Source organism: Neoarius graeffei, chromosome 24 (genome assembly GCF_027579695.1).
Source record: "Neoarius graeffei isolate fNeoGra1 chromosome 24, fNeoGra1.pri, whole genome shotgun sequence".
NCBI classification, from domain to species: domain Eukaryota; kingdom Metazoa; phylum Chordata; class Actinopteri; order Siluriformes; family Ariidae; genus Neoarius; species Neoarius graeffei.
In genome coordinates, this window is record NC_083592.1 from 17,122,234 (window position 1) to 17,142,805 (window position 20,572).

The window sequence follows — 20,572 nt, forward strand, 5'->3', positions numbered from 1 at the left end:
CTCCACCTTTCCCTTGTCGGGTAACATTCAAAAAATTAAAATTTGGGGGAGCTACTTCAATAAGGGTGGAAGCACTGTTTGCTTGATCCAGCCAGGTTTCAGTTAGAAGCAAAAAATCAAGATTGTGTTTGCAAATAAGATCATTAATTAAAAATGACTTGTTTAAAAGTGATCTAACATTCAGAAGAGCTAGCTTTACAGAAAGTCTAGAAATAGTATCTGCTTTTGCACTCTGATGTTGTTTTAAAACAGGAAGGAGATTAGATTGGTTCACCCCCAGGGTTAAATGTGCTCTATGTATTCTGTTTCTTATCAACACAGGAATAGAGCTGGATGGCATAGGCACGTTTTACACATTTTAAACATCTGTGCTTTTTAAAACATCCTTTTTTACACATTTTAAACATCTGTGCTTTTTAAAACATCTCTTTTTTACACATTTTAAACATCTGTGCTTTTTAAAACATCTCTTTTTTTACACATTTTAAACATATGTGCTTCTTAAAACCTGTTTTGTACACATTTTAAACATGTGCTTTTTAAAACATCTTTTTTTTACACATTTTAAACATCTGTGCTTTTTTAAAACCTCTTTTTTTACACATTTTAAACATCTGTGCTTTTTAAAACATCTTTTTTTTACACATTTTAAACATCTGTGCTTTTTAAAACATCTTTTTTTTTTTTTTACACATTTTCAACATCTGTGCTTTTTTTTAAAACGTCTTGTTTTACACATTTTAAACATCTCATAGCATCGTTAGCTAGCACCTCTTGGCAGACAACACACTGTGGCAGTGGAGCATCTTCAGATCCAGTCCATAAAATCCAAACTTAAAATAATCGTGGTCATACTTCCTTCTTTTTTTGCTTGGCCCAGACTCTGTCTCCTCACTCACTGTAGCTTTAGGTACTAAAAATCGATCCATTTTGTCTCTGGCAAAGGCTAGCTGAAGTTCGCTAAATGTCCGCAATAGTAACTTATTCTGGTTTATTTTTCCTCACGTTGCGCCCCCCTGAAGAACTCTGGCGCCCCCTAGGGGAGGCGCGCCCCACACTTTGAAAAGCCCTGGCTTAGCTGGTTTACTGGCTGTATATTAATAAACCTCTGTTTATCCCTCTCCCTTCTTTGCTACTGTGCGGTTTGGGACGCGGCTCGTGCGTAAACGCTCTCAACCAATCAGCGCTCAAGCGCGCCTTCGTATCATCCTTTGACCTCATGTCGCTAAACAGGAAATTAACAAACATGGAGGTGGATTTCGGCGACAGTGAGCTGTTCGAGCAGTTTGAAGCAGGTACTCCTGTCGCAAAACACATCAGGTTTACCGATGATGAAGAAGCTTCGGATCTCCGGGAGAGGATAGAGGAGTGTGAGGAGACTATCACTCGGCTGAAAACGGAGAATATCCTTCATACACAGGGGCAGAGAGGGGAGAAGCTAAGGCTAAGCTACAAGCAGCGCGCGCGGAATTAAAAAGCCTGAGAGACTTTATGTTTAGTGTTTGTTGTTTATGAAAATAGTTTAAAGGGTGGGATAAGCGGGTGCGCTGACAGCACAGTTCTCATCTTTCTAAAGCAGTTTTAATGCACTGTACACATAACCGACATCAACACAGCGGGCTCAAGCTATAAATCCGTCCTGTTTCACTTTATTTACTTGCCTTCAGTCACTGCATTTATCTCGAACCTTCACCCTTATAATCAAACTCTAAACCTTTTATATCTAACTCTCACCGTTATAGCTCACTTGTAACTGAATAATAAGTAACTTGTGCGCCACAGAACCAGCAGGACTTTCGATTTCGTTTCCTCTGTGCACCTTCACTGCAACCTAGACGTTAAAGGGGCAGTTCATCTCCTTTACTTTTCTCCTGAAAACATTAAAGTGCATTTCACGGGTAAATTCAGGAGCAAGATCAATGTAATTCTCCTATTTTATATTAAGGGTTGTTTTACAATCAGGGTACGCAAGCTAAAAATCACATTTAACACTTATTATCTTCAATATCAAAAGGCTTGACTAAATAAACTTGGTTGTTTATTGTAGCCCTGTGATAGCTCTATTTACCATGCAAAAAAAAAATTTGGTGATAACGTTATTTTTGGTGAATGTATGGCAATATATGTCATATTTAGCAAAATTACTCGAGTCATTTAGAAAAAGTGCTTTTTTTTTTTTTTTTTTTTTTTACTACAGGTAGCTCCAAAAGGGATGCACTTAAATCATTCTTTATACCATAAAACAAATATTTGGTTCCATATCATTGGAAACATAGTTAAGTTTTAATGTTGAATGCCAGTAAGTTTTCAGACTATTTTGATCAAATTAGTATGTAATTGTGTCGAAAAAATGTCCTCTCCGAGACAGCTAATTTTTCAATATAAAATAAATAGGGCTGTCGAAGTTAACGCATTATTAGTGGTGTTAACGCAATTTAATTTGATCGCGATTAAAAAAAAATGATGCTGTTATCGCAGGGTATTTAAACAACAGTGAATTGGGCTCATCTTGGTAAGGAACAATGCAGATTTTCGCGGGTGACTAGCATGCAAAATAAAGCTAGTTATAACATTAACTTTGTGGTAAAACGTAGCTCTACAACTTGTCAAATAAACCCGCAGCATGGTCAGTTAAATTGTAGTCTGCATATGCGATGCGGTGCGAGTTCCGTTTACTTTCACTTTCCCGGGCGAAATGTGTTGATATCTGATGGGCTACGATCGGGAATGCGCACATTCCCTTTTCTCCACCTGTAGATTGTAGGTAGCCTAGCGATTTCCAAATAGCCTACTGCTTCACTTGAATGAACTTGCAGGAGTCAAACTACTTCCTCTTTGCTCTTCGAAGTGTAGCTTGCAGCCATTACAGTTGAGAAAAAATATATAGTCTGTTGTTTCTCCAAATCGTATTTTGCACATAGCCTATGCCCAACAGATGTCTGATAGGCTACATTGGAAAGAATATGCTGCATGCCTAGATCTAATATCAAAACCCGAATGCCAAATATTTGTGCATTAGGCCTATATCATAGAGAAGATGAGCCTTATAATTGATATGGAGCATCAGAGCATATATTCAAATGTTTGCTCTGATGTAGAAATGTATTTGAGTACAATTTAAACAGATGTTTAAAGATTTTTTTGTGATTAATCGCAATTAACTACATAATTTTATGAGATTAATCGCGATTAAAAATTTTAGTCGTTTGACAGCCCTAAAAATAACATATCTAAAATTATTATTTTCATCCTAAAATGTGGTCAAGATATTGGGACATAAATATTAGAGACAACTAACACAAAGCTTACAGCCTTATATTTAAAATCACTATGGAAGTAGTGGATTCTGAATTGTCAAAAAAAAATGTCCTCTCCAAGAATCACTTAATTTGTTTCTCAAATCTTATAGTAGATTACACAAAACTACCATACACACATGTCAAAAAATTACCTGAAATCTGTTCTTTAACTTGTCCTTCACTTAAAAACTGGTACAAGAACCAGTTTGAATCAATTTGAATTTTGGACCCCTGTGACACAAACTTTGTACCCTGATTGTAAAACAACCCTTAAACTTTGGTCAAATATCTGTCGCATTCTGCATTTTTTTTTTTACCTTGCGCAATAGCAGAAAAATCCAGTTGAAATCAAGCCATTTGAGGCGAATTGGTCCGCCTCTGAAAAAACTTGGCGTTTGTATTTCCTGGCAAACATTGATTTTCGTTACGTCATCTGCAGAACGCCTCCCTCTGAGTCCTACGTCAGCGCTGGTTTGTTTGAGAAAACGACCTGGTGGGTGTCTGCAAATTTCTTCAACATTATCGCGTAATTATTAAAATGGTTAACAGATGTATCATCGGAGGGTGTAGCAACACCAATCATGATGGGATTAGTACTCGTCATTTTCCAAAAGACCAGACTATGAGAGAGAAATGGGAGCGCTTGGTCTACACAGGCTGTGCACTGAAACCCTGCTGGCACTTCCGCAGGTGACGTCACGAATCTGGCTCCAGACTCCCTTGGGATTTTTCCAGACACGTTTTATTTTATTTTTTTCTTGCTGTAGACAGATGGCCTTGTGCAAAATGACCCTTTTGGATGAGTGTGTAAAGGGACATACTTTCATATAAAAAAAAAAAACACGAAATTGGTCCAGAATATGCACTTTAAATTCTGACTCTGACTTCAGGTCACGAGGCACACATTTTTTTGCTCCGGGTGTCTTACAAAAAGCATATGATATACTAGTAAAAATTAAATAATTACTGTTAATACTTTCATGTTGAAATTAAATAGGTCGGTGACTACAATTATCGACACCTTAAAGTGCATATCCTGGACCAAATTCGTTTTTGTTTTGTTTTTTTATATGAAAGAATGTCGCTTTACACACTCATCCAGAAGGGTAATTTTGCACAAGGCTACAGCAGAAAAAAATAAAATAACAAAACGCATCTGGAAAAATCCCAAAGGAGTCTGGAGCCAGATTCGTGACGCTATCTGCGGAAGCGCCAGCAGGCTGCGCAAGCTTTGCACGGTTTCAGTGCACAGCCTGTGTAGACCAAGTTTAGCAGCTAGCGATTTTGAATTGAAATATGGAATTGTCACCTGAGCGCAATGTAGGAAACGATGAGTACTAATCCCATCATGATTGGTGTTGCTACACCCTCCTACGATACATCTGTTAACCATTTTAATAATTACGCGATAACGTTGAAGAAATTTGCAGAAAACCACCAGGTCGTTTTCTCATAAACAAACCAGCGCTGACATAGGATTCAGAAGGAGGCGACCCGCACGTGACATCATGAAAATCACTGTTTGCCAGGAAATCCAAACGGCAAGTTTTTTCAGAGGCGGACCAATTCGCCTCAAATGGCTTGATTTCAACTGAATTTTTCTGGTATTGCGCAAGGTAAAAAAAACTGCACAAAATGCAGAATGTGACAGATATTTGACCAAAGTTTAATATAAAATAGGAGAATTACATTGATCTTGCTCCTGAATTTACCCGTGATATGCACTTTAAATGATACACGCAGAACCTTTATTTTTTAAATACGTTTCTGAGTGGATAGCATCTCCATCATTGACTCTTGTATGCTGCATAATTGGGAATAAAAAAATATATATTTTTGGAGAGTTAAAATTGACCACAAAGTTGGCATTCGAGCTGAGCCCTGAGTGCATGACGTCACAGCGGTAACCGGTGCTATAGACCAAAGCCAGACTTGGCAGGCGAGAGTGCTTGCAATGGCCTCTCCATTCGGATTTATTGGAAATTCTTCAGATTCCTCAGATAGTAATACATCTGACTGTGATAGTCCTGAAATTGGAGTGTGTCTACATGCTACTGCTATACACATAGAACCGTATCAGTTCGTATCATTGGAAAGTGAATCCGATAGTAACACGGAGGCCCCCACCTTACGAAATAAAGCTAGAGAACAAAGCTGTCTAGAGAATTGGATGGAATTGAACTGACAGCCTCATGTGACTCTCATTGAAACAGGTACATACATGTACATGCATGCATTTTCACTGATAAAACATAAAAGGCTAATTAAATAATCAGATGAACTGAGACAATCACATTCTGAAGCAAATTAAATAATTTTATACCGGTAACTTAAATACACAATACAAGTTACATGTATTAATCTAAATGCAGGTAAACAACAAGTGGTGTTGTTTTTTGTTATGTAACCAAATGAGAGTCACATCTTACCCGTCTGTGTTCTCGCTTCTTGAAGGCCGACCTTGTGGCTGATTGTTTGGAAACAATCTGACTTTCAGTTCTTCGTTCATTTGCTTCTTCCATGTAAGGGCAAGATATTGCTGCTGAGGCAAGCATATCCAGTGGAGAAATCTGACAACTGGTCCACTCATTCTCCATTTTCTCCATACCGAGTACTCCACCATTACTGCTCGGCTCGCGCTCCGGGAGAACTGGTGCAACTGAACTTACTTTCCTTTTCTTGTAGTTTTCTTTTCCTTTAATTGTTGGTACTGCACCCTCTTTCAATACAGGCTTATAGCCAACGCTCCTCAGCAGATCAGAGGTTTCGTATGAGTCCTTAGTAAAATGTGCAGAGCAGAGGAGAGACCACTTTGTAGGCGCCCAATCTGTGAATTTCTTGCAAAACGCGTCCAAATCTTTGCAGTTTGAACATTCTTGGGCCATGAATGCAACATAAATCGTTATAGACCAAAATCTGTTGTGTTGCTGCACCCGCCAGCAAAACATCTACGTGGCATGGCGATAAATTGGCTCAAAATGGAAGATTAGAGTTGCAGTCAGCTCTGTGTTTTAGTATAGCGGAAATGGCAATGAGACTGATAGACTTCCTGCTGTGACGTCACAGATGTCTAGGTCATTCACTCAGACCGCTACCTATATGAATCACTTTAATCGTAAAAATTGCTATATTAGATTTATTGTTAACGCTTTTGCTATGCCATTCTTGAGGTCTCAAGGCATTTATAAACAAAAAGTGAGTCCATGGTTCTGCGTATATGCTTTAACAATCTTTTGGCCATTGCAAAATCAGAAAAGACTTTCAATACGTAAATTGTGCATGAATAATTACTGAAACTTCCACTGGAAAAAAAAAATAGTTGATTCCCGATTACTTAGTGTATCAGATCACGTGACACCGTTCCACAATTATCGACATCCAGTTGATTATTATTTTTTTTTAAATCAGTATGTGGTTTTAAGTTAACAAACCATAGTTTTTATTTAAAATTTGTTTTACATACACTTATATTTAGTAAAAATATCTTTTGTATAAATATATCGATGTCTATGTAAATGAGGAAGTAATTCTAATGTTTGTAAGCAAATGAATTGATAATGTTTAACCTGTGTCAGAAAATAGTTTCGTTCCACTTTCTGCCCACTTTCTAAGTATTTTCGTAAATCACATTTTGTTAATCCTTTGTCATTGTTTGTATTAATTTCTAGTTTTGTCGTTTATCAATAAATATCAACAGGAATTGACATTGTAACCACATGAAAATCCTGGTCAAAGGTCGCAGGTCATTCCTCGAACCAAAACTTTATATTTTTAGATGTAAAAATAAAAATTTCGACTGATATTATTGTAATATGTGGCAGATATTTACTACAAACTGCAAAAAAAAAAATTCTGATTGGAAAACTCTGAATATTTCAACCATGTAATTTTTTATATGCTAGGAATTTAATTCTGGTCTAATTCTATTGATTGCAATAGAATTCCAGATACTCTATAAACATTCCATTTTGTTATGAATCAGAAAAAAGTTATAAATTAGAGCGCTTTTATTTTTTTAAAGTACTTCATCTACTTCAACAATGTTACACAAAGATCGATCCATAACAGTTGTAAATGTCACTTAATTCCACAGGGTGTTGATAATGGTGGACACTGGTGAAAGTGATCACTATTATCGGCACCTCACGTGACTTCTCAAATGCGTTTAGATACAAAATGGCGATTTGTCAAATCAAAGAGTAAGAAAAAAAAAGTAGGTTTCGACAAGAATATCATGAAATATCGGTGAATTTGATAAATAAAAACATGTCCATGATCTTTCCACTATGCTTACCTGCGATGATAACAGCCGGGTTTTCCTCAAATTGCTGATCGTGCTAAAAAAAAAAATTCCATCTCAGGTAATGAGCTGTGTCATCGGATGACAAGATCAAAGCGCAAGGAGGGTCTTCCGGTTGATTAATTAACCAATAACTGTTGTAACTGAAACTCACCTTTGTGTAAATTTTTTTTTTTTGGTAAATCTGAAAAGGTGTCGATAATGGCAGCCGCCGCTCTAGTAGTACATATAAATACGTATGTTTATAAATGAATGAATGTACATCCTCCAGCATGGTGTGAACGTCTTTTACACCGAGGCAGGTTGTTCTGGTGGGATGGCTGCTTTTGGAAAAGTGGAGCGATTTGGTAGCTTTGTGCAATTAAAAATTTTGTTTATTAAGGCACCAATGAGACTATAATAGCATGCTTTTATGTTATTCACATTTTAAGAAAATTTAATTTACGTTTGTTTGAAGCAGGCTCAGATAAGATTCAAGTTTTTTATGGGGAATAATAAAAAGTAGTTTTTATTCACAGAGGGTGAAGGCTAACATCTACTTCCTGTGAGCTACATGAAGTGAAAAGACTGCATCACAGGGCGGCGGGATACAGTCAGAGAAAAGTGCTATCTACCCTCTTCTGCATACATGAACTCAGATGCCCATGATTGGCCAGTGTTGCTGTGACCTGACAAGGGAGAGAGTACTTTCCACTTTAAAATCCATACAGATGTAGATTTTTAACAGTGGTGATCATGTTAGTAGCACTTCCTGCAGTTCGAGTACACATTCTTTATATTTGTTTTTACGTATTAATAATAACCATAAAACCTTCCATATAAGTTAATGGTAATCTCCGCCCTCATTCGCTGGTCTGATTATTAGACCATTCATCTCTCAACTGAACTTTCTTTGGATTCAAAATCACCATCAGTGTCTTCACCCAGAATTGATTAATGTTAATCATAAAAATCAGAGCTCTGTGTGATTTGATGCCGTAGGCTTGCGTCCCAGATTCTACTTTTTCCTCCTTAACCACTGGTTCACATGAGGAACTGAAGAGAAAGTTAAATTTTCTAAGTCGTCCTACGTAAGTTTCTTAATGTTTGTCTTAGCAAATAGTTTACTGTCTTCACAGCTGATTGAATGACCAAATGTGCTCGTATGAACTCTGTTCCAGAGGTATCAGCATTGTCAATTCAAAAGTTGATGGTCCTCTCTGCCAGATTCTCTTTGGAAATAACAGCATCTCAAAGTAAGTGTTCGTTATTTTAGTTGCTCGTCTTTATTTCATGCTTGAATAGCGGTTGGTTTGATGAAAATGGTTCATCGCTGAGATTTGTGTGTGCCTGTGTGTTCAGACAGTGCCGGCAAGACATTGAAGACCACGTCTTCAGTTTGATTGAGCAACACCAGTATCAGCAGAATAATGGCCAACAAGCTTCTGCTTTACACGCTCAACCACAGGTACAATCTCATAAAATCCTGTGTTTTTAGGTAATAAACTCCACATTTAAATGTATTGGTGTGGTTTTATATATTTAAACTTGGGGTGTTTTTTTAAACTTTGCTTTAGCTTTATGTTTTTCCACTAAAACGAATAGCAGATTGCTGTTAAAAATAGAAAAAAATTCAAAATCACAGTTTTAATTTAAAATTTTAATGTATTTAGTAATATGTTTTTAGAATACTAATAATTAGTTTTGTGTGTCTACACTGTTTTTCTTTAGGCCATAATTTTTCTACTTTAAAGATTAACAAAACCCAAAAATAAACTCCTTTATACTGACAGATAATATCTATACAAGACATTCGAATGTTCACTTGTTCATATTTGTACCTGTGTACAGATTTTATTTTAAAAGAAGAGCAATGTCCCTGGGTGCTGCCATCTTACTTTCTCTGAGGTTCAAATATCGCGCTCTGAGTACAAATCGGGATGTCACTTACACCCTTCATGACTTACCGAGACTAGTGGATCTCGTCGACACATCGCTTCTAAATTGTTGTAAATAACCCTAAAGATGCTGAGAGTCAAGCCCTTGGGTGTAAAAATAAGCCCAATCGTTGATTATTTCATGTGGTATGCTTTTATTTGTTTTTATTCACTGAGAAAAGTGATCTTTTTAGAAGGCACAAATCATGTTACTATGGCAACAGGGTTGTTTACTATTATGTGTCAGTACTGTATATGCGTTATCTTGCCAAGTAAGATTTAAACTTCATAAAAGTGAAGTCTGTTGATGTGCGTATTTTGTTGCCAGTAAAATTCACATGGTTACAGAACATTTCTGATTAGATTTTTAGAATTAGAAGCCTTTATTTCTCACATGTACATTACAGCACAGTGAAGTTCTTTCTCTGTATTTAACCCATCTGAAGCAGTGAAAACGCGCACACACAGAGAGAGAGAGAGAGAGAGAGAGAGAGAGAGAGAGAACAGTGGTGCCCGGAAATTTTTTTTTAATTAGAAGCCTTTATTTTATGGCTGTGTATAATGAAGGTAAACGGCAATCTTGGGTGCTGTTAACATCACGGGCAGATATCTAATTTCAGTGCAAATGGTTGCGTCTAGGTAAGCCTATTTTTACCAACGTAATAACCTTTAAAATGGTTACCATTTTAAAATGGTTAAAATGTGTACCATTATCAACATATAAGAAGTCCCATATGGGCTTTCGGTTGCTGCCATGACCTTTTGAAAGGTCATGGATTTTCATAGGACTATAACCTGACAGCTGATGATTGAGAAATATTACCATTATCAATATGTAGGTATAAAATAAGTGCTGCCGGGCGAGGTTTGTTTTGCCTGGCAACACTTGTAAAATTTTATTTTAAATTTAAACGTGCGGAGGGCACATCAGGACACTTACCATGATCAGCAAATGATGTTTATTTTTGGGTTTTGTTTGACTTTAACTTGACTCTTGAATGAATAGTAGACAGTGGACAGTGAAGGGTAATGAAGAGCACGTGTCAGTGCTCACAGAACTGAACTACTCTCAACTTATCTTCATTATATGAAGTAAATTGGTGTTACAGGGGTAGCAAGGTGGTGCAGTGGTTATCACTGTCACCTCACAGCAAGAAGGTTCTGGGTTAGAACCTTGCAGCCAACTGGGGCCTTTCTGTATGGAGTTTGCATGTTCTCCTCATGCCTGTGTGGGCTTCCTTTGGGTCCACCTTCTCCCCGACAGATAAGCAGTATAGAAAATGGATGGATTAGCGTGACAAATTCATTATCATTAGCTAACAGTAGCTAATAATTAACTCTATAAATCTAATTTTATATAGCCAGACTTCCTGAGATAACTCAACTCAAGAGCAATGACCTATTAAATGGCATGCATGATACAGTAAGGGGAAGTGGGGGTGTGGACCAGTGTTGGCACAAAATATGATGTTCAAAGCCTGATCTTTTCCTGAAAAGTACAACAGTTACCATTGAGTGAAAGCGCATTATTAAGATCAACAGTTTACTTAAAATGTAAATTTCTAACCTCAATGTGATACTGCATGTGATTTAGGTTTCATCTTTCTAATCATTTCCCAATTTCTTTTACACTTCCCTTATGCAGAACTCGAGTTTTGTCATGGAGGAAAGCCAGGGAACAAATGCTGCTTCAACTGGAAAACACATTCGAGATGCTTTTTGTGTGAGTATTTCTTAGAAATTGTGCCATAGAAATGCACAGAGATCAGTTTCTCTGGAATCAATTTTCTTAATAATGCATGTGCTTTTTTTTTTTCCTCTCTTCTTGTTGTGCAGGTGGTCGGGAGCGTGTTGTACTTCACCACCTTCTGCCTGGATAAACTCGGTCAGCCCCTTCTAAATGAAAATCCCCAGCTGACAGAAGGATGGGACGTTCCAAAGTATCCTTAAGATCATATTTGTATGCAAATTATTTTGTCCTTAAAATGACCTGTGTGTGGTTTTGTTTTTGTTTTTTTCCCTTCTGTTGTGTGTATATTATCACTGTTTATGCCTTCCTGAATGACAAAAGGTATCAGCAAGTGTTTGCCCAGGTCATTGCTTTGGAAGGGCAGGAAGTGCAGATCAAGGAGAAGAGGTATGTAATACTGTTGGCGAGGCATGACGATTCAGATTTCTGTAAAATTGTGGAAAAACTGTTTTGTCTGGTCTGATTGGATTATTCTGAGTGAGTGGCATTTCATGTGAACGGAACCATTTCCGGTTGGGAGTACGCTGTGTGTGTTTTGGCTGCCGCTTCTCACTAGAGCTTTTCATTCATTTTTCTTTTTTCCCCCTTTTGTTTTTCTTTTTTGTGTTTGTGTAGTTTGATGTTTGTTTTTCGTTTGAGTGTTTTGTCCGCCGATTGTGGCGTCGCTCCGGACCCAGTTTTGGCGTCTGTTTCCTTCAGGCCTTGGTTCACCGTGGGTGATGCCTGTGCTCCTCACTATGGACTGCAGTGAGCTTGTTGCTCTTTTAACATCAGGGTTGTCCAGCACTCTGTGCGGTGGTGCTTTTGTGCTTGGTGCAGTGTTCTGAGCAATGTTACCTGGTGGCATCATGTTGGTTGTGCAGGTGGTCTGGGACATACCGGCGCTCTGTGTGGTGGTGCGTCTGTGCTCACTTTGTGGATCCATGGCGCGGTGTTCTGAGTAATGTTGCCCAGCGGCTGTGCAGGCGGTGTGGGATTTATCTTCATGCGCCTGGTGGGACTGTGGTAGCTATGCCATTGGAGTTACTGTACATCCTGACCCTCTTTTGGTGGACTCTCTTTCTTTCTTCCCCCCTCCCAATTGTAAAGCGACCTTGGGTGTGAGAAAGGCACTATATAAATTGAACTACTACTACTTATTATTATCTCATCTCATCTCATTATCTCTAGCCGCTTTATCCTGTTCTACAGGGTCGCAGGCAAGCTGGAGCCTATCCCAGCTGACTATGGGTGAAAGGTGGGGTACACCCTGGACAAGTCGCCAGGTCATCACAGGGCTTATTATTATTATCATTATTATTATTATCTCTCATCTCATTATCTCTAGCCGCTTTATCCTTCTACAGGGTCGCAGGCAAGCTGGAGCCTATCCCAGCTGACTACGGGCGAAAGGCGGGGTACACCCTGGACAAGTCGCCAGGTCATCACAGGGCTGACACATAGACACAGACAACCATTCACACTCACATTCACACCTACGGTCAATTTAGAGTCACCAGTTAACCTAACCTGCATGTCTTTGGACTGTGGGGGAAACCGGAGCACCCGGAGGAAACCCACGCAGACACGGGGAGAACATGCAAACTCAGCACAGAAAGGCCCTCGCCGGCCACGGGGCTCGAACCCGGACCTTCTTGCTGTGAGGCGACAGCACTAACCACTACACCACCATGCCGCCCATTATTATTATTATTATTATTATTATAACTGTGGCTGTCTTTTAGGTCGTTGCTAGAAAGAGGGGGAGAAAAGGACAAGTAGAATTACAGTGAAGCACAGTAACTAATATTTAAATCAAAGAAATTAACCATGGGGTGGTGCAGCGGGTAGCCTTGCTGCCTCACAGCTCCAGGACTCCTTTTTCGATCCTCAGTTCGGGTTACTGTATGTGTCAAGTTTCACATTCTTGTGTTTGCGTTTCCTCCCACCTCCCAAGAACATGCCACTAGGTGTGTGCGCATATGTGTGCACGCACATGGACTGGTGTCCCATTCTGTGTGTATTCCTACTTTGTGGCCATTGTTCCCAGGACAGGTTTTGGTGACTGAATATGAAAGAATTAAGTAAATTAAAAACATGTTTGTATAAAACACCCATTCATAACATAATTCATTTTTCCACTACACAAAGTACCAGAACATTTGGGAACATCGTTTTTTATTATTATTATTATTACAGGTAGTCGTCGACTTACGACTGCGTTTGGTTACGACTGACGGGTCGTAAACCGATCTGGTCGTAAGTCGGCCTATGTTAAATGAACGCAAGTATATTGTGATGTGTAATGATATTGTAATCATCTTAAAGTCTTATTTTATCAACATTTTTCTTATTTCATTACCTTGGCTCATTATTTGGTTTAAGTCAAACACTGCATACTACACTGCGTACAGTACAATTCGTTTAATATGTGCAAAACAAAAAATACGAAATACAGGTGTGAAAAATAGAAAACATTTTAGTTTGAAACATACCAAAATACAAATGTAAAACATAGCAAAATACAAAACTTGGTGACTGCTGGCATCACTGGTGCTTGGCTGTGGGTCGTCTACGTCATCATCAGCTGTTGCAGTGCTCGGGCTGGCGGGAGGATTTGCTTGTTTCATAAACCAGGAGCTGGGGCGGAAACTGTATGACAGAGTGCGCGAGAGAGACTGCGCATGTGCCTGGAGCTGGGGCGGAAACTGTTGTACGCGGCGAGAGGCGCTGCCGGGAGCTGGGGCGGAAACTGGTGTACGCTCAGCTGGGAAACACTTGCCAGTCATAACCAGACGGTCGTAAAGTCGATCGGTCGTAAGTCGCATAGGTCGTAAGTCGACGACTACCTGTATTATTATTATTATTATTATTATTACATATTTCTAATCCATTTATTGTTACTGATGGATTATGAGGCATGTCCACCATACAAAAAACAATAACATTATATAAACAATAACACAGTATGTTTGTTTCATATTCACTTGTGTGATGTCTTTTTTCAGGCCTAAACCATGCTGCTTTAACTGCGGTGCCGACAACCACCAACTACGAGACTGTCCAAAGGTAATCCTGTTGAACATGCCAGCTGCCGTAATGAATGGATTGAGTAGATGGGTGTTTATGAATTCGTGAAAATCCTGCCTTTTTTCTAGCCCAAAGACATGGCACGAATCAACGCGAAGCGAAAAGAGTTTGCGCAAGTCAACCAAGGAAACATTCAGAGTAACCAGCGGTACCATGCAGAGGAGGTGGAGGAGCGCTTCTCTAAGTTCAAGCCAGGAGTAGTGAGGTCACTAATGAACTCCTACTTCACACACACTTTTATAGAGGCTGTTTAAAAGGTTTTATTAGTCTGTGTTCGTGCTTTTAAAGTAGGAAAATGAAGAACCACAACCAATGATTTTGTTAATTCTCACATTTCCAAAATTATTTATCTGATTATATATAGAAATGACAATGTAGTGCTGTGCCAATTATTTTTTCTAAATCTCTCATCAAAGTGCCTTCCAAATTTTAATATTATAATGCCCTGTCGTACAAAATACAGCTATATGTGTATATATATACTGTACATAGTATAGATTACGTTTTATGTATATTTTCATGGTTTCTTTTTGCAGTAAGGAGCTCTTGGATGCTCTCGGCATTGTTGCTAACACACTTCCTCCATTTATTTATCGCATGAGAGAGCTGGGCTACCCGCCTGGCTGGTTAAAGGAAGCGGAGACGGAAAACTCGGGCTTGATGCTGTATGACGGTAAAAGTAAGTCTTTCCCCAAAAACCTGTTTCATTTGCTGAGAATTTGTGTGCAAAATGGCCCAAGATTGATATAGTAAAACCTTGTGCAAAATTTCTCTTCCAAGCATCAGAAGAGGAAGACTCAAACAGCCTGAAACAAAACGTATCCTATGATGTCTCAAAGCTAGTGGATTTCCCTGGTTTTAATGTGTCTGCACCTTCCAGTGTTAGAGATGTAAGTGTACGGTGGTGTTGGATTGCTTTTGTATCGTTTGTGTATCTGTTTTCTACAATTTAGTACAACCCCGATTCCAAAAAAGTTGGGACAAAGTACAAATTGTAAATAAAAATGGAATGCAATGATGTGGAAGTTTCAAAATTCCATATTTTATTCAGAATAGAACATAGATGACATATCAAATGTTTAAACTGAGAAAATGTATCATTTAAAGAGAAAAATTAGGTGATTTTAAATTTCATGACAACACATCTCAAAGTTGGGACAAGGCCATGTTTACCACTGTGAGACATCCCCTTTTCTCTTTACAACAGTCTGTAAACGTCTGGGGACTGAGGAGACAAAGTTGCTCAAGTTTAGGGATAGGAATGTTAGCCCATTCTTGTCTAATGTAGGATTCTAGTTGCTCAACTGTCTTAGGTCTTTTTTTGTCGTATCTTCCGTTTTATGATGCGCCAAATGTTTTCTATGGGTGAAAGATCTGGACTGCAGGCTGGCCAGTTCAGTACCCGGACCCTTCTTCTATGCAGCCATGATGCTGTAATTGATGCAGTATGTGGTTTGGCATTGTCACGTTGGAAAATGCAAGGTCTTCCCTGAAAGAGACGTCGTCTGGATGGGAGCATATGTTGCTCTAGAACCTGGATATACCTTTCAGTATTGATGGTGTCTTTCCAGATGTGTAAGCTGCCCATGCCACACGCACTAATGCAACCCCATACCATCAGAGATGCAGGCTTCTGAACTGAGCGCTGATAACAACTTGGGTCGTCCTTCTCCTCTTTAGTCCGAATGACACGGCGTCCCTGATTTCCATAAATAACTTCAAATTTTGATTCGTCTGACCACAGAACAGTTTCCCACTTTGCCACAGTCCATTTTAAATGAGCCTTGGCCCAGAGAAGACATCTGCGCTTCTGGATCATGTTTAGATACGGCTTCTTCTTTGAACTATAGAGTTTTAGCTGGCAATGGCGGATGGCACGGTGAATTGTGTTCACAGATAATGTTCTCTGGAAATATTCCTGAACCCATTTTGTGATTTCCAATACAGAAGCATGCCTGTATGTGATGCAGTGCCGTCTAAGGGCCTGAAGATCACGGGCACCCAGTATGGTTTTCCGGCCTTGAAACCTTACGCACAGAGATTCTTCCAGATTCTCTGAATCTTTTGATGATATTATGCACTGTAGATGATGATATGTTCAAACTCTTTGCAATTTTACACTGTCGAACTCCTTTCTGATATTGCTTCACGATTTGTCAGCGCAGAATTAGGGGGATTGGTGATCCTCTTCCCATCTTTACTTCTGAGAGCCGCTGCCACTCCAAGATGCTCTTTTTATACACAGTCATGTTAATGACCTATTGCCAATTGACCTAATGAGTTGCAATTTGGTCCTCCAGCTGTTCCTTTTTTGTACCTTTAACTTTTCCAGCCTCTTATTGCCCCGTCCCAACTTTTTTGAGATGTGTTGCTGTCATGAAATTTCAAATGAGCCAATATTTGGCATGAAATTTCAAAATGTCTCACTTTCGACATTTGATATGTTGTATATGTTGTCTATTGTGAATACAATATCAGTTTTTGAGATTTGTAAATTATTGCATTCCGTTTTTATTTACAATTTGTACTTCGTCCCAACTTTTTTGGAATCGGGGTTGTGCCTTTAATAGGGGCTCTTGCTATGACCGACCTCTCAGATCTGTCTCTCACTGGGGCAGTAAGCTCCTGGTGACCCTGAAGCTCATCAAATTACACAAGCCCCTTCACCATGGCAAGGTCTCGTGCCATGAAGGATTACTGCACAGAATGAAATCATGAAATAAACTGATCAGAAGTTGGCTGATGGAAAGGTTTTATTTTGTATTTTCCAGGATTACCGGTCATTTGGTTCCATCCCAATGCAACCTCATCACTGGAAGCCGACATTTGCTGCTCAGTTGTCAAATATGTATCCAGCGGTAAACGCATTTCATTTCTGTTTCTGGATAATTTTATATCTGTGTGTATGTAAATCTTGACCATCTGTTTGTCAACAGCCTGATTCCAAATGTCTGAAAAGGTGCCACGAGTCTGAATTAACACCACAGCAGACCAAGAAACAGCGGTCGAATTCGGATGTCTGTGGAAGCTCAGATATGGACACAGACTCGGGTATGGCAGGGATGTTTTAAATATGTTCTTTGAGGTCAACAACATGACCTTACTGATCAACTACCATTGGGGTAAGGAGAAAACTGTAAATGGTGGTGCGCGCACGTGTGTGTCTGTGTGTGTCAACAGATCATGGCACTCCCAGCCGAGACGATTTCCAGTTTCAGCCTCCACTTCCTCCTGACTCTCCACTCATTAGCACACCTCCACCCTTACCCCTGGGTACGCCTCCAATCACGCCCACCCCACCACCTCTCCCTAAAGGAACGCCTCCTCCAACACCGCCCACAAACACAGGTTCTCCAGTTCTATCAGGTAGAAGCGGAGCGGGGTGTGAGGAGTCAGAGGACGGGCTGACGTTAGAGGAGCTGGAGGAGCAGCAGCGGCTACTGTGGGCAGCGCTTGAAAGCGCTGATAACGGCAACAGTGATTCTGAGGCTGGAGCCGTGGGCACACCTGACGTGGGCTCGCCCCGTGTGTCTCCATTAGCAGAGCCTGATGCTGAGTTAGCATGTGGAGTGGAAGAATCTGGGTCAAAGGCATTGGAGTTCTCTGACCAGGACCATGAATTTTCAAGCATACCTGCTTCACCCGTTGAAGCACCAGTAAGTAGTGCTGAGGAAGACAAAAGCAGCAGTGGTCAGGTCAACGACGCTTTTAATGAAGACACAGGTGCAGAGTCTTTTGATGAGCTAATTGTTCTGGATGAGGTTACTCAGGGTAACAATTCTGACCCTGAAAAGAACAGAATAAGTGAAGTTCCTGAAGAAAACAGCACACTTGTGTCAGATTCACAAGCAGTGGAAGATGATGAACCTGTTGTAAAGAAAATAACAGGCGTTCCACACCGAAGCAAGTTCGCAGAAGGTATTATTCCTTTTGAAGACACGCCGGAGTTCACGGAAGTCGCTGAGGCAACAGGAGTTTACCTAAAAATTCGAGACTTGCTCAAAGAATCCCCTCGAAATCAGGCAAAAAACAAGAAGCTAACTTCTTGAGTTCTAGATTGTCTATACTGTATGTATGAATAGGGAATACCTTCTTTGAACGGAACGCCGCCTTTTTTTTTCTTTCTTTCTTTGTTCCGGCATGATCCGATGGGGTAATTTTGAACTACATCTATCGAGTTTGATGTCAAAGTCTTTCCCATCCTTGTTTTGCAATTTTTATACAAAATACCAATTCTTTTTCCCCCACTTCACTGAAGTTGACCTCAGTAACAAAGGTCAAGTAATTTGCTCATGCTTTTATAATTCCACTGAAGACAACTTTTGTAAGCAATGGTTTAGACTTATGTTTTATGTATGTACAGTTTTATAAACAATTTCTCCGTTTTTGTCCTCTTAGACCCAAGTTTCTAATATTTCTGGTGATAATTCACTTACAAAGCTATAAAGTCATCCAGTTTTTTTTCCCCTGCCACAGAGTTTCTTTAAAAGTGGCCATTGCTGGAATATGTTTGCCATTTATTTTTAACACTAAATTATTTTTAAGGCTACATTTTTTTTTTTATGGGATCTATCCTAAACTAGTTTTATTCATAAATGTTTTATGGCCAAGGTCCATCTGTTTAAGGGATCATAAAAATCAAACACGCACTTTTCTGACTTACAATTAGCAACTTGGGTAGCTGTCTCTACTTCCGTAAATTAAGGGACCCCACACAAAACAGCTCATTTTTTAGGTTCACATTAGTTATTACACGGCTCATTTGAATACTCAATGCTGATCCGTCAGTTACAGCATTCTGTGGTCTGTTAGTTATTTGTAACAGATCACTGTTATGTATAACAGACCGCTGCTATGGACTACGTCATTAGCAGAAGCAATAAAATAATTTTTTAAATCAATAAAGTCATTTTTAAATCAGTATTTTGTGTCAAAATATTGTTTTTTTAGAAAGTAGCCGTGTAATAAGTGGAATAATGTAGAGCAACCCAGCCATTTTTGCAAACTAAACCCCTTCAGGGTGACTGAAGACATCTCTGCATTGCGTAGGGGTCCTGCATCACCCCGGCAGAGCTTTGTTTGCTATAATGACTGGGTTGCTGTATGTTATCCCTTACTTAAGATAGAAGACTGCAGTAAACCAGCCTGATGGTGCAGTGGGTAGTGTTGTTGCCTCACAGTTCTATGGTCCCGGGTTTGATATACCATCTCTGTGGAGCTTCACATATTCGTACTGTGTCAATGTGGGGTTTTCCAGTTTCCTCCCAAACATCATCTGGTCAGTGAATGGGCTACTCTAAATTACTCTTGTATCTGAATGTGTGTACGTCTGTCTATGTATGTGTGTGTGCGCGCGCACGTGCAATGGACTGATATACCACCAAGGGTGTATTCCTGCCGTATTCCTGCCATACTCCCAATCTTGAAGATGAATGAATAAAAATACAGTAGCTTTAATGAAAGAGTAGTTTCTTTCACCTAAGCATGGAATTGTATCTAAATGTTAATAGTATAGTCAATGAAAATCCAAAGTCATCAATTTTTGCAGACAAAGCTTTTAACAGCTTCCCATTTTTAAAGCCATACATCAGCACACTCCTGCTTATGACAAAGCAAAGTCTGTGGCAGTCTATACTTCATGATCATCAGTTCCTGCAGCTATACATATTTAGTCATGATCTAGCAGTGGGATACATTGTGCTTGCTGGTTAAACCTCTTATTTTTTTAGAGTCTGATCCAGAATGTTAATTCTGTCCCTTCTGTTTTCATGTAATTGATGGTAAGCACAAAAGCCTAAAACGGATTCCTTCACATTGTTATAATTGGTTATGGTGGTTTAAAATGAAACAAGTTGATAGATTAGGGTTTTACTAATATATTCATTCATTAACTGTTTCTTCTTATGAGCAAGAGAAGCAGGGTTTAAAAATAAAGAAAATGGACTGCCACTTTTTTTTTGTTGATGCATTTAAATAAATACTTAATGCTATTGAAGTTGCTGTAGACAGCAGGTGTAATATCTTTCCATCTAATTTGGAAGGGACAAGTCTCAAAGTTTTGTTCAGGTATTCTTGGTGTGGTGTGACTTGAATATTTAAGGTTACTCATGATGGATGGATAAAGATAAGACATTGGACTGACTATTGTCAAAACACACCACCTGCTGAGGTTGTGCCATCAGTAAGGATCACTGACATGGTAAGAGGTGACAGTGGCAATGAAAAAGTCCCTGAAATG

The 20,572-nt window shown here is 39.3% G+C and overlaps 1 protein-coding gene across 1 annotated transcript; it reads left to right on the forward strand.

The window, feature by feature from the left end:
* The first annotated feature begins 1,213 nt into the window (after positions 1 to 1,213).
* On the forward strand, positions 1,214 to 19,796 carry zcchc8 (zinc finger, CCHC domain containing 8). Its single transcript, XM_060906825.1, has 14 exons — positions 1,214 to 1,403; positions 8,627 to 8,669; positions 8,760 to 8,834; positions 8,941 to 9,046; positions 11,161 to 11,238; positions 11,352 to 11,455; positions 11,587 to 11,652; positions 14,253 to 14,313; positions 14,403 to 14,539; positions 14,871 to 15,013; positions 15,115 to 15,224; positions 17,106 to 17,192; positions 17,271 to 17,385; positions 17,515 to 19,796. The coding sequence occupies exons 1-14, from the start codon at positions 1,220 to 1,222 to the stop codon at positions 18,381 to 18,383; spliced, it is 2,178 nt and encodes a 725-aa protein (XP_060762808.1). The 5' UTR covers positions 1,214 to 1,219; the 3' UTR covers positions 18,384 to 19,796.
* Positions 19,797 to 20,572: the final 776 nt, after the last annotated feature.

What these genes read in the sequence shown, in the direction of transcription:
- zcchc8 (XM_060906825.1), top strand. Translation starts at nt 1,220, where the DNA reads ATGTCGCTAAACAGGAAATTAACAAACATGGAGGTGGATTTCGGCGAC. An exon ending in CACTCGGCTGAAAACGGAGA is followed by an intron (nt 1,404 to 8,626) that starts ATATCCTTCATA and finishes CCACTGGTTCAC; the next exon opens with ATGAGGAACTGAAGAGAAAG. An exon ending in ACATTCGAGATGCTTTTTGT is followed by an intron (nt 11,239 to 11,351) that starts GTGAGTATTTCT and finishes CTTGTTGTGCAG; the next exon opens with GTGGTCGGGAGCGTGTTGTA.